Raw genomic sequence first — 14,849 nt, forward strand, 5'->3', positions numbered from 1 at the left:
CAGCATGTGCCAATGGCTTTAGATACCTGATAGGTCCATAAATTACCATATATATAGCATATGTTCAACAACAAAAACAGCAGCATAGGACAGCTGGACATATAAAGGGCCCCATTACCTTCAGTAGATTAGGGCCTCATCAAACCTAAATCCGGCCCTGAAGGTACCCCAAGAGTTATCTAGTCCAACCCCCTGCAATGCAGGAATCTCAACTAAGACATCCAAGACCGATGGCCACCCAACTTCTAGTTCTACAGATTTCGTCCATTGCACAGTGAAACTGATGGATCTGCCTTCTCCAACTAACGACTGCATCGTGGCAGAATCTCTGCTGAGTGTTTTGTTGGTTTTTTTTTTTTTTGGGGGGGGTGCATAAGCGTTAATCCGTCCCTCGAAACGCTATGCTATGCTAGCCTTGAAGCCGCCGCGGGACTTTTCCTTCCAGGAAAGCAACGCTCCTAACTGTTTGTCCTTTCAGCGCACTTCTTTCAGAAACCTTCTTCCTTGCCACTGGCTGTGCACAACGAGGCGGGACCAGCCGGCGCACAAGCGGCTGGGGGTGCTCTGCGGACTGAACTCCAGCAACCTTCGGATCCGGCTTCTTTCGTTTTCGTTTCCCGGAAGGGTAATGCAGTAATCGGAGACCGCGATCTCCTGCCTTTGCTTGCCAAGCAGGGAGGGAGAGAGGGAGAGGGAGGGAGAGGGCGGCGAGGATCAGGGGGCCGAAGACTTGCTTTGCACCCCGAGCGCCCCAGCCCCCGGAGCAGCGGCTCCACCTTCCACTTCCCACCTGTAATGCAGGTAAGTAAGAGATGCTGGCAGCCCGTGGGACACCCGCTCTGCACTCACCGGACCCCCTGTACCTCCCCCCCCCTTTCAGTCCTCTGCGTCCAGTCTCCCGCGCCAACTCCGTTTTCTTTCTCTCCTCTCTCTCTTAACGCGCATCCCAAGTTCATCGCACACGTGGTCCCCATCTCTCTTCGCGTCCCGAGCGTCAGGTTGTATGTACCTGAGACCCTCCCACTTCCCACGTTCCTCGTGGACAGTTTCAGCTCCCCAAGTCCTCAGATAAAGTTTTCTGACTTGTTTCTGTTAATTGGCTTATTTCAGGCTGGAGAAACTCTGGAATTCCCCCCCCTCCCTCCCCTTCCCAGTTTATTTCACAAGAGGGAAGGAAAATAAGCTAATGTTCTAGAAGGAGAAGCATTTTGGAGGAGAAAACTGGAGGGCCAGGGGGGGTATAATCAACTTTTTAAAAAACCAAAAATGTGTGTTGAAACTTAAAACACCCTCTTTTCTTTTTTCCTTGGCTGACAGGCTAAAGCTTTTCGATTGTTTTCACCAAGTGACAAGACAATTTTGGGCTGGAATATGTCATTTGTGAATGTTGCGACTAGGATGGAAGAGGAGGAGGCCAATTTTTAAACCCAGGATTTATTCTTAGGCAGTGAAGATTGTACATTTAAGTTTCATATATGGGGAAAGCAAAGAGCAACTCGAGCTTGTTCTTGAGGATGTATTGCCACAAATGGAGAAATAAAGTGTTAGTTGGACAGTCTGATTAATATTCTGTAGCGGGGGGGGGGGAGTGTTTGTTTTTGGTTAATCATTGCTGTTGCCATCCCTGAACAATGATTAATTTGGATCATTATTTAATTTCCTCCTCTACATTTCTCTATTTTATTCAGCTTTTTAAAAATAGTTTAGAAGTGAAGTGTAAAAATGGGTGGGTATCTTTCAGTTTTATTTTCACTGGGTGTTTGAATCTGAAACACTTTTCAAACTGTTGTGTAAAGAGTGCCTTAAGTGTGGTTAAGGCTAACTATAACAGCAAATTGTCTTGTGGCACCTTCAAGACTTATCAAATGTATTGTGCTTTTTAAACACTTAATTAGATGGATGATAGACTTCAGTTCACAAAAGCTTGTTCAATAATCAATGTATAAACAATACACAATAAGGTGCTGCTGATTTTTTTTTGAGGGGGGGGGAGGAAGATAACAACCAAATAATACAACTACCGCTTTGCTAATTAAAACAGCTAACAAGCCAGTCTACGCGTGTTCAGGCCATTTTTAAAGACACATAGACTTCAGTCTATTCAGAACAGACTTCTTAGTGGCAGTGAGAATACACAAGTATTTGGGGATTTGAGACTTAAGTTTCAAATACTGATATAGTAAAGACTTCATAAATCCATAGAGACATAGGTTAATTAGCATGAAATATGGTTAAAAATAGCTATAGCATCTGACATATCAGCCTCAAGTTAGCTTTTTTTAAAAAAAAGGTAAAGGACCCCTGACAGTTAAGTCGAGTCACGAACGACTCTGGGGTTGCGGCGCTCATCTCGCTTTACTGGCTGAGGGAGCCAACGTTTGTCGCAGACAGTTTTTCCAGGTAATGTGGCCAGCATGACTAAGCCACCTCTGGCAAAACCAGAGCATAGATCCTGTTTATTTCAAAGATGGAGTCACTCATAAGCTTCACTCTCTTCCATCAAAATCAATGAGACCTAAACTTCCTTAATTTTGTCTGAATCATTGCCTTAAGTTACAAAGTGCTTTGCATTTATTTATATTGCATTTCCCTCTACAACCACTCTGGTATCTATTATTCCCATTTCACAAAAGGTGAAAACTGAATCTGTGTGTATACACCATATATTTAAAACACGCACACCTGAATCCTGGGAACTGTAGTTCACCCCTAGTAGAAGCAGCACCCCATAAAGTACTTAGTATTCTCTGGGTTTTTTTGGGGGGTGGACTTTAAATGTATGGTTTATACATAGCCTAAAAGAAATTGCTTTGGTCAAAGCAACAGATGTATCCTATGCATGGAGACTATTATTGATGAGGGCTATGGTTTCAATGTCTGGATTAATAGACATAAAGCAATTGTGACAGCAGTGTAGTCTCTTTTTTTTTTTAGTTGAGAAGAGGATAACTCAACTCAAAAATGAAACAAATTTCTTCAGATCTAAGTCTTGCCTAGAAATTACACATACAGAAACATCCCTTCTGTGCTTGAAATTTGGTGAATTACTGCCAAAGATGGCTGTGTATACACCAGAGTGTTAATACATATGTGGGTTCCCCAGATCTGATCTGCCCCCATGGGGTTTTGTGCACTTTCAGCCACATATGAACTCTTTAAGTTGATTTCTGTCGAAGGGTTCCCATCTACATCAGTAGATAGTGCTTGATGAGATGTATTTGCATGGTGTGCTGTTGTCCTCTCCCCCCAGTCACTATTTCCCCACCCTCCTTGAGTTCTGGAAATCCGAGGTTTGTTGTGGGCAGGTACTATATTTGTTTACCTGTGTGTGTCTCCTTTTGAGATTCAAGTCTTCTGATATATCAGACTTGCACAAAACAGTACAGTGGTGCCCCACAAGACGAATGCCTCACAAGACGAAAAACTCGCTAGACGAAAGAGTTTTGCGTTTTTTTGAGTCGCTTCGCAAGACGAATTTCCCTATGGGCTTGCTTCGCAAGACGAAATGTCTTGTGAGTTCTTGCGAGTTTGTTTCCTTTTTCTTAAAGCCACTAAGCCGTTAATAGCCGCTAAGCCGCTAATAGCCGCTAATAGCCGCTAAGCCGCTAATAGCCGTGCTTCGCAAGACAAAAAAACCACAAGACGAAGAGACTCGCAGAATGGATTAATTTCGTCTTGCGAGGCACCACTGTAGTTTTCTTTAAAAAGTGTGTGTCCTTCCCAGCCATGCCAGTAGCTTGCCCTTCCAGAGTTCTTCAAACTTGAAGTCCATTATGAGCATGCCTGCAGGTATTGGTTTGCCTGTGCACTCACCATTTTATTATTTTTATTTTTAGATGCAAGTTTTTTGACATATAGCAGATTTGCACAAAACAGTGGGTTAAAAAATAATAGTATGTGTGCCATGTGAAATGAGTTGCTCCTCACCAGCCTTTCCTGCACTGTATCATGATCGAATGGCAGTAGATTATAATACAATCACCATTGCTATTCATAAAATTCTGCTATCCATTTTTATCTCACCCTCCCTCTGAGGGGATCAAGGTAGTATTTGTGGGGTTATCTCATTTTATCTGCTCAACAAATCAAGGATGTGGAGTTGGCTTGGATACAGTAAGCAGCCCAAGATCACCCAGTGAGCTGCATGGCTTAAGTCAGAGGTCGGCAACGTGTGGCCCATGGGCCAGATGTGGCCCAAGAAGACCGTTTTACTGGCCTACAAGCTGCCCCTGAACTGAGCCGCCCGCTTGGTCAGTCCCCCACCCGCTGCGCTAAACCAGCGCGGCGTAGAGACTTTCCAAGCAGTGTCGGAAATCATATCTGCACATGCACAGATACCGAAAATCGCATCTATGCATGCCCAGACACTGGAAATTGCTTCTGCGCAGGCACGGTTTCCGGCGATTTCTGGTGCCGCAAACATGCACAGGCGCGATTTCTGGTATCGCACTGCACCAGCCCGGCCCACGGATGATCTCTGTGGGAGTGATCTGGCCTGTGGCAGGTAAGCCTTGCCGACCCCTGGCTCAAGTGCATGGCCCTGTCCATCATCCAACAAACGTCCTTCTACACTGCTCTCATCATCAAGCTGCCATCGGAACAGGTTCAACTTGCTTCTGTATAGCACAGAGTGATATAAATGTTGCAGCGGGGCATGATTCAAACATAGGGAATCCAGTTTGTTCTCCACATCTTCGGTATGTTTCTCCTTTCTAAAGGGTGAAGTGGCAACTAGTTCTTCAGGTCCTGTGGCAACATCTGCTTTGCCCCTGCAATTCCAGCCCACATCTGTTCCATCCTTACTCTACGAGGGACAAATCTGCACATTACCAGGCTGCCTCAGTGAGTAGAAGGGTCATGATGTAAGGGACTAGTGACCAATACATTTTTTTTAAAAGCAAGACCTGCAACAAAATGTTGCAGTGTGAAGTGCTCCTGTTTGGATATTCCATTTCATTACTTCTCTCGTCCACTCTTCTGTCCCCCCATAACAAACAGACCACACTCATTGGCCAGTGAGCATGATCTTCTTTTGGGGGGAAGGGCACCCCACACAGGATTTCCCCTGTGACGTTTGTACTTCTGCAAATCTTGAGTTCCCTCCAAGCCTCCTGATATCTCCCTTTTGCAGATGGATAGTTTCATTTTTGGCTGCATAAGCAATGACACTCGCTTCTGATCATCACTTCTCATATGTACAAATATTTTTATGGAGCAGACACTGGTCAAACACACCTACTGCCTGCCACATTATTAAAGCACTCCTAGTGTAAATGAAAACAGACGTAACATTTTAAGAGTGGAGGGGTTGGTCTGAAAGCACTCTCAACATTTTCTGTGCAAAGGCAACTTTTCTTCTGCTGGGGTGGGGAAAATAACTTTTCTGGAATTTTGCAGCTTTTCAGTTTGAAGCAGGAAAAAGTTTGGGAGGCAGGGAGTGAGGAGTGGCTGGACAAGAATGATGGCCGAACCAGCATTCAGTGGCTTGCAACCCACCTTTTCTTTATAGACAACATCTGTATACTTCGCCTATTAAGGCAAAGTGATCGTAAGAATATCTTCTGATGTGAATGAGAGAGAAAGCAGAAGGGGAACTATTGTTAAATGAGATTACACTCTAATGAACTTTTCATTCAGTTTTAGAGATGCAGGAAATAGAAAGCCTATGTAAGTGCATGTCTGAAGCCAGCCTGGCTCAGGGTTGTGTATTTTGATATGATACTTTATACTATGAGGATGCAGAATTGATGCACAATTCAGCATTCTAAGGACCTTACCCTTCGTTTTCTAAAAAGCAATTTCCTGGTCCACATGGCTGTGAATATAAACTTGAAAATGTATAAGAAATACATGGGGAAATCTCAGAAGCTGGTTGGCAGGGGGGAGGGGATCATTGTCTTGTTCTTTTAATTTAAATATCAGTCTCCTTTGGTTGCAGGAATCCAGCCCTCTCTGTGGAGCAAAGATGATGTGAGTCACTGGCTGAGATGGGCTGAGAAAGAATATTCACTCAGGGAAACAGACGAAAGCAAGTTTGAAATGAACGGGAAAGCCCTGTGTATTCTCACCAAGGAAGATTTCAGATTGCGGGCTCCTAACTCAGGTTAGAAATGTTTCCCCTTAATAACGCAAGGGAAATGAAGGACTTCTTACAGGCAAAGAGAATTAGAAAGGCTTGGATGTAGCTACAACACAAAAGGGAACGCGCGGAAATAATGTGCAAAGCCTCTGCACTCAAAAGGTGACAACACCCAAGGGTAGGAGTAAAATCATTTTGAGTAGGTCAAATACTTGGTTGAGTTTAACAGTGGATCTCAGTTTCTCAGGTACCCAGTAAACTGGGCTTCTGGCTCACAAAGCAAGATGGAAATTCCTGACTGACTAGGATGTCTTTTGAGTCACCAAATGCGGACTCTTCTTCCTTGGAGGATTTTAGTTGGATGGTCATCTGTCAGGGATGCTTTAGTTGAGATTCCTGCATTGCGGGGGGTTGGACTAGATGACCCTCAGGGTCCCTTCCATCTCTACGATTCTATGAAAATGGTGCTTAGGTTTTCACAACATATACCCCGAAACTGCCATTAATGTTTTTTGGGGGACATGCATAACGTGGGATTGGTCTTTCTCTATTTCTTTTCTCACAGGAGATGTTTTGTATGAGTTGCTCCAATATATTAAGACCAAGAGGCGAGCCCTAATTTCCAGCCCTTTCTTTAACTCTGCCCTTCAGGATGCAGAACACACACAGACCCAGAGCGCTCCAGAAGGTGAGTGCTATGGAGTTGTGGATTCATCTTGGTCAGTTACCCTTGGCTGGTACTCCAGCAGCCGTGGATTCAAATCTTGGAGTCTCACATGCTAGCAGGCAGAATCTAGACCTTAAAGGTGGGAGGGGGCAAGGCTTAGAGAACCTGATCAGCAAAGTGAAGATTCAAGTACAACCCCTGATAGCTCCAGTTAAAAAGGTCTCAAGCCAGTGGGACACAGCACGAAAGGAAAAAGAGATGGGGAGGAAGGAGGAAAACCAGAAAACTTAAACACCAGTTCTTAAGAGTTCAAAAGCTTAGCTCTCTAACCACAGGACTGATAGCCTGGTGCAACGATGCCAGGATATTGGATCCAAATAAAATAAACTGCTTCCTTCAGTTTTCTTCTCTTCTGAGATAATCTTTGGGATTCTTCCCATAGGTGCCAAAGTCCATGCTAGATGCACAGTGCTAGGAAAGAACTTTAGCCAGTTAGTCTGTCATAGTTGCTTTGGGTCCTGGGCTTACTTCTTGTTATAAGTTCATTTCATAGTATTCAAGTGACTGGGAATATACTGAATGAAGCCCTGATCTCCTCACAGGTGTGAGATGTAAGTTAGATGGTCTCTCAGCTGATGGCCATTCACACCCGACAGAAAGGTTGATCATCCCTACAAGTCTTCCAAGCCATACAGACACGACTAGATCTCAAGCCAAGATCTTCTACAGCCCTGGCTCCATCAGTCTCTCTGATCATAATTTGGGGATCAATTACAGGGGAGATATTATTTGCTCGTTTCCTGGGACACCAGCTCCAGTCAGTGGTAAAATTGCTGGTAAGCATGAATTTTCTGTGATCCTTAGCTCCATTGTCATAAATCAGATTATATTTGTAATTTCTGTGGCACCTTTTCTACAAACTCAAAGTGTTTTATTTGATTTTTTAAAAAAAATTGTAGACTGTGTTTCAAACAAAATGTTTCCCAAAGAGGTTTACAAAAATATACGCAAATAAAACACAAGACAATTCCGAAATATGGGGAGTAGGCAGCGCTTTCAAAGGGAAATATGGGAGGGGTGTGTGGCTAGGCGGCACTTTCAAGGAAGAATAGGCTGGTGGAAGGGAAGGCTTCATCCTCTTCCCTTGCCCTGTTTTCAAGCTCACTGTGAATATCTCCTCAGGGCCAGGCTCTCAAACTGGAAGACTAAGCAAAGGGAAACACAGCCAGGGGACATTTTCAGAGGATAATTGGTGGGAGAGGTCAAGCACACATCCTACCGGCTTGCTGTTTGTCTCCTATAAAAGCTTTCTTTGCTCCTGGATTACCTCAGCAAACACTGCTATGGGAACCTGTGTTTTGCTGAGGTAACATTTAGTTCCTTTCTTAGCTGCAGGCCACACAGGGCCAAATGCTGAACTTTTCACCCACTGAGAGTAAGAGAGGTCTGCTATCAGGCACAAAATTGCAGCGTGGTAGCCCTGCTCTTCCTCACATCATTGGCCACTTATTTGTGGTAGCTTGGAAATGCACCCTCACCTAAAGGATGATACAGAATTGCCCAGTAAAGATGCTAATTGATGTCATCCTAGCTGATTGAACCACAGCCCTTCTTTTTTCTGCTATACTACAGACTGCAGGTTACTTTGGGATTACGTCTACCAGCTCCTCTGTGACAGCCGATACGAAGCATTTATAAAATGGGAAGATAAAGAGGCCAAGATATTTCGTGTTGTTGACCCCAATGGACTAGCCAGGCTCTGGGGTAATCACAAGGTACCCAGTAAGCTTCTCATGTGGAATTACGTAGATGCAGATTTTATTTTTTAAAAAGTTGTTTGGACCGTCCCTAATTCTGGTGAAACAACTGAACAGAAGGGATACTTGCAGGTTTAAAAACCTAAATAATAAAAATAATGTATAGTATAAATGTTATTATTGAAGCTGCCTTTAGGGTGCATTGTTTGAGCAGGCATATGGGGATATCAGATCTGCTGGTTGGTAAGAGCTCCTAGCTGACAGATCCATACCCAAGTAAGTACCCCTAGAATACTTATTCATGTGGGGATCCCTTGATTTAGATACAATGATTAGGCCAATTTTTTTATTGGTAAAGTTGGAAGATTGTCTTAATTTAAAAAGTGGGTAAATTTATTTTACCCTGCCTTGGAGTTTCCACATTGCCATCAACAACTACCGTATTTTTTGCCTCCAAAAATGAAGGGGAAATGTGTGTGCATCCTATGGGGCGAATGCAGGCTTTCGCTGAAGCCTGGAGAGCGAGAGGGGTCGGTGCGCACCGAGCCCTCTCGCTCTCCAGGCTTCAGGAAGCTATCCGCAAGCCTTGCGGGCAGCAGCCTGCAGCCTGAAGCACGGGGCGCACTCCGGAGCGCGCCCCGTGCTTTGCGCAGATGTCTGCAAGCCTTGCGAGCAACAGCCTGTTCTGGGGGCTGGGGTCGGGGGAAGCTCGGGCTTCCCCTTGCTCCCCGCCCCCAGCCCCGCAAGCAAGCTCCGGGAGCTTCCCCGCAGCTCCGGGAGCGATGGCGAGGTTGAGCGCAACCTTGCCTTCGCTCCTGGACCCCCAGCCCCGAGGCTAAAAACAAAGCCAGGACAGCTAGCAGGATCCATCCCGCTCGTTGTCATGGCTTCTTTGCTCTTTGGGGCTTGGGGGGGGGAAATATATATTTTTTCTTTATTCCCCCCCCCCCAAAATAAGTGCATCCTATGGGCCGGTGCGCCGTATAGGACGAAAAATACAGTATTCTTCTTGAAATAAAGTCCACTGTCTAAAGATCTCAGCAGGTGTCCTGTTCAAGCAGTAAACATGGTTTACCAGGTTATTTTATTCTAAATTCTTATCTACAATCTAAGAGGGATTGGAAGAGGGGGCTTGGTGGCAAAGCACTAAAATTCTAAGTGCAGTCTGTTTTAACTCTTGCTAAAAGGACTCAGGTTGCAGGAATGGGAAAGAGCTGCTCCTGATACAATGATGAGCCACAGCCAATTGGAATAGACATCACTGGGCTAAATGTACTACTGATGTACACTAAGGCAGCTGTTTTTTTAAAAAATCTTCTTAACTCACACTTTCAAATGAAGCTGCTCGAACCATTCGTTGCTCAACTCTGTTTAAAACAGCATCTGTTGCAATTTATTACGTTTGGAAATGAGTGTTCAAGCATCTAGTCCAGTGACCACCAAACTACGATTCTGCAGGAAGATCCTATGGTGCTTTTTAGCTAACCGAGCTTAAACCATTCCTATTGCAGTCAAAGGAAATCAACTGTCGGTTGAACAAAACCCATAATCTTTTGAATTTACAGAATCGCAGGAACATGACATATGAGAAAATGTCAAGAGCTTTGAGACATTACTATAAACTCAACATCATCAAAAAGGAACCTGGGCAGAAACTCTTATTCCGGTAAGAAAATAAGAGTTCAACCTGTAAAGTGAGGTCAGTGGGGAATTACTGCAAGAGAACTGCACGTTAGCAGGGTGGGTATTGTTTGCTGCATAGAAAGTGCTCTGCTCTCTAGTGGAGGAGGAGGATGGGGGCAATTTGGTTGTGTCCCACCTGCATCGGGAAGATGTTGTGCACTACAGTGCAGATCTACTCAGCTAACAGGTATGAAATCTTTTGAAAATTTGTTTTGCTCAGTTATGGGACTTTTCCTTGGTGGCAAGGAACTCTGAGACAGCAGGGTTTGAGTCAAGGACCTTCACCCAAAGGATGAGCCCCTTAGTCAGCATGGAATCCTGTATGTGATGCTGAGATGCAGACCAAGTTGCATGTGACTTCAGGCATGCTTACTCTGGCCATTTTTATTTTACAGAAAAATCAGCTATGGGGCCCAGACCTACAGTGTGCTTCCAATCCAAACTGGGTATCCATACCAGTTTTGTGCAGTTTTCAGAAGACTGCTGGTGTTGGTCCTTAAACTGGATTGGAAGCATGTTCTGGATCTGGTCCCTAACCACTGATTTTTCTACAAAATGGCTAAGTTAATCTCGTTTCCTGGGACACTTTAATGTGTTGTTTGGCCCAATGACTGTACCTTAAAGAGTGGGGTTGGAAGTGGGCTTGAGAAACACATGGGAATATGGATTAGCTCAAAGTGTGCATGTTTGTTTCTTTAAAATTCCAGATTCCTGAAAACTCCTGGAGAGAGAAAACCTGACAAGTCTAGCGAATTTGAGCAGCTGGACAATGAAGAGCAGGAAGGAGAGGACTGGAAAGAAGATGTGCTGGAAATCTCACCATAGCACATTTGCCAAGCCACAGAAGCACTTAGGGGCTGCGTTGTGCAACGGAAAAGCTTTAAATGACTGGACGATGTGAAATAATGTTTCGGGGCTTGTGTATTCTGTTGCTTCCTACAGCTCATATTAATCCACTGGACCTCTGCTGCCTTAGAATCAGACCATCAGCTTTTAATCTACTGCTGAACTGTAAGCAAACTCTGTCAGCATTTCTGTTTGAAAATGGCAGTGCTCAGAATCACATATCTATAGCCACTGCCCATCTTGTTGCTGGGTGATTTGTAAGCCACTCTTTCACAGACCAGCGTCTTAAGATCTATAGATCCATAACCCCATAATTCTGTTATTTTTTTTATTTGTGTGTGTGTGTGAATGCTCTTTCTACACTTTATAAAAGTGTGGTGTTGTGGCCCATCTATTACAGCATCTCAGATGCTCATGGGAAGCCCAAAACAGGACCTGAGTTTCTAGAGTGGCCCTTAGAGTGGCCCTTAGATGTTTTCAGTGTAGACCAGGGGCCGGTCCACTTTCCCTCAGACCTTGTGGGGGGCCGCACTATATTTTGAAAAAGATAAATAAAAAATGAACGAATTCCTATGCCCCACAAATAACCCAGAGGTGCATTTTAAATAAAAGGATGCATTCTACTCATGTAAAAACACGCTGATTCCTGGACTATCCGCGGGCCGGATTTAGAAGGCGATTGGGCTGGATCCAGCCCCTGGGCCTTAGTTTGCCTACCCATGGAGGAGACAGCCAATTTAATAATGACCCTGACAACTGCTAATGTAGATTGAAATCCAGATAATGGTGACTTTGACAATATATTATTTCACAAATTGTTTTCTTCTTTAGCTTTGACATTGCTATTCTAATTTTGTTTGCTTTTTTACAAATGGGAAGTGGAGTCCGAGAGATAAAATAAAGGTACTCTTTTAGCATAAGCACAACTTTCCTCCCAGCTGCACAAATATAGAACACCATCCTTCCATTACTGTGCTATGGTAGGAAGAATCAAGTCAGTCTTCCAGAAACATTAATAGCAAACTCTGAGCCTTTTGCTTGCAATTTTTTTTTGTGAAGAGCTTTCTTTTTGAAAGAAAGAACGAGACAAAGAAAACTGCTTTTTTCTTATCACTATCAAATATTTAATTTCCAAACTAGGTGGTTTTCATTTCACAGTTGCTGATAATAACTGTACTGAACTCTGATCTGGCTTAGGTTGCATGCTTCTATTCCTGCAAAACAATTAGTGGCCCTGGATGAGAATGCACATTCATGGCTGCATTGAAAGATGCATGCAGCCAGTTCAGTAAGGTCTAGATGAGCTCTGCAGTGTGGATGCAGAGGCTCATCTGAAGCAGTGATGGCATTAGTTAATTTTGGACTCTGGACCAATTGGTCATGCAGCCCCTCCTCCTCTTGGATGGTAGTGTATGTTACTTCATTTTATTCAAATTCTGGTAAAGCACCCTCCCTTGGTTTGCCTTTGGGTGGCTTTCCTGCTCATTCTGCCCAGCTGGGTCCTGAACATACACCCCAAAGGAACTGATCTGAATGTACATTACTTTCACACATGTAATCTTGCTCCTCTCTTTGATTTATTCAGGTGAAGGGAGTGGCACCCCAAACTGCAGTGCAAGCCACACTGGGCGGAGGGGAGGATGGAACCAAAGTCTATGTGAAGTTCTAGGGAGCAGTAGGATCCTGATAAGGCTAACTACTCCACGCTGGTTATGTGGTGGTGACTGTACCCTTGTTAGTTACATTAGTGGCTTGTGTCCAGTGCAAAATAAATGAAATGTGACACAGTGGTTGGGGCAACCTAGTCAGATGGGCAGTGTACAAATAATAAGTTGTTATTATTGCTGGGGAAGAAGGGAGCCCAGAAAGAGCTGCTGATTTCTTATGATGTTACTGCCCTGTGTATGACTTTAGGAAGATGCCACAGATCCAGTGCTACTATTCTTCTAATGTTTGTTTTGGGATTAATACCTCAGACCACTGAACCTCACATGCTGCAGCAGGATCTCTGTATACCTATTAAGCAGAATTGCATGGTATGTTAAATAGAGGGTGGAGGAGAATGTGGGAATGAAACTTAAAAGGGAACCAGATTCTGGATGGATTTGAAAAGTGCAGGGCTGGGTTTAGGGATGAAAGCTCATTTTGCATTTGAATTCTAGTGATTCTTATCTGAATTAAATACAGCCTTGCTCTGTTGCAGCAGAAAGAAGATTGTTGCACTGATACCTAATGAGGATATGGACTTTGTTTTTCAAAATAGATGGCACTATAAAATAAAACGAACAGGAAGCATGAAACAAAGGATTTGTTGAGTTTGTGAATAACACATTTTAGGCATGCAAGCTGATTCACCATTCAAAAATAAGGGAATTTTGTTGTCGCAACATTCCCGTTTTACAGATGGGAATCTGAAAGGCAAGGACTTATGAGAGCTAATGAACAAAAACTCCAGAGTCCCAAGATTGGCTCACTATTCAGTGGACTACACTAGCTTGCTCAACAATGAAGTAGAGTTAACCGCAAATAAAAAAATACATTGCTTTATACACTTTCATAATCAGTGTTGTACAAACACCATACCAAACTGCACTTGGTGCTATAGAAGTACTATTATTTACTAATATTATGCAGCAAAGCACCTTGAAGCTGCTGCTAAGTAGTGAAACCTTCTGTCCACATGACAATGATGGGGAACACACAGGAAACCAGAGGGGTAAACCTTGTCAACATTGAATGCTTCTGCATGTGCCAACTTGCACATCACATTTTCCTTAAAACAGATGACCTGTTTTCCTTAAAACGGATGACCTGTTTCCACAGCTTAGAGGCATTCTACACAGCTACACACGCTATAATACAGGAATGTGTGTGGACTCTTCAGAAACATAAGTTGATCCAATTAAAAGATATTACGTTGCATTTTCATTTTAACTGACGTAATCATGACTTCTCAGACATTTATTTCTTCTGCCAATTATTCCCTCAGGAACAGTTAACGGGGATGGAAGATAAGGAAATAGAAGTCCAACAGAGCAAAGCCACAAAGTTTGTGTGGCACCAAGTTGTGAGAGAGGCAAGCTCTTGGACACAATCTTTCAAACTCCGAATTCCAAAAATGTCTCTTGTAAACCTTTTTTATTACATAATCTATATTCCATTATAGTTTGTGAAATTGCAAACCCCATGAACGAGAGATCATGCAGCGATATTTTATAAAATGGATTTACGCCCATATATCAGACCCTAAGTTGTTATACTTCACGGTGGTTTAAGTACATGATTAGATGACAAATTCATCTACTAGGCTCTTGTAGGTATTAGTTATCCATACCTGTTTTATATATCCTATCCATCAATGCTAGGCTTTAATATATTTGTGTGTTATAAACTTGGAAGGATAGGTATCAGAATAGCTACTGATGGGTCAGAAAATAAAACGAGAGCAGCAGGAATTCGTCACCCTGATTCAACTTGTGCCTCAAGCTGACACCTCATGTCTGTGACTGATGTGATGCAGCTCTTTCTGAATTGTTCCACTCCAGGCTACGGGTGTGGGCTTTATAATTTGAATGCTTCCTTTCTCTACACCCCAAATCCCCTTGCTCATGTGGAAACAAACTTCAGTTTCCCAGCACGCTATTTTGAAAAAAATGGGGCAGCAATTAGATGGCGCACGCCCACAATGCAATCCAGCTGCTCCTATACCTTCGCTGGAATCTTTTAGCTGCAGTCAAAGTCTTATGCTCAATGCAAACTATAGCATATTAAAAACAATGCATGTCCAAATTCTTACTATACCCCTAGATTGCAGGAG

At 43.5% G+C, this 14,849-nt stretch overlaps 1 protein-coding gene across 2 annotated transcripts; it reads left to right on the forward strand.

Annotated features, from left to right (window-relative positions):
• Positions 1–522: 522 nt before the first annotated feature.
• On the forward strand, positions 523–11,468 carry ETV7 (ETS variant transcription factor 7). Of its 2 annotated transcripts, XM_082227120.1 has the most exons (8): positions 543–801; positions 4,719–4,842; positions 5,939–6,103; positions 6,645–6,767; positions 7,349–7,582; positions 8,379–8,521; positions 10,069–10,169; positions 10,894–11,468. In XM_082227120.1, the coding sequence occupies exons 1-8, from the start codon at positions 796–798 to the stop codon at positions 11,009–11,011; spliced, it is 1,014 nt and encodes a 337-aa protein (XP_082083246.1). In that variant the 5' UTR covers positions 543–795; the 3' UTR covers positions 11,012–11,468. The 2 variants fall into 2 exon arrangements, with proteins under 2 accessions (XP_082083245.1, XP_082083246.1); XM_082227119.1 differs by lacking the exon at positions 6,645–6,767 and having other exon boundaries at positions 523–801.
• The last annotated feature ends 3,381 nt before the right edge of the window (positions 11,469–14,849 follow it).

Source organism: Podarcis vaucheri (genome assembly GCF_965113315.1).
Source record: "Podarcis vaucheri genome assembly, chromosome: 6".
NCBI lineage: Eukaryota > Metazoa > Chordata > Lepidosauria > Squamata > Lacertidae > Podarcis > Podarcis vaucheri.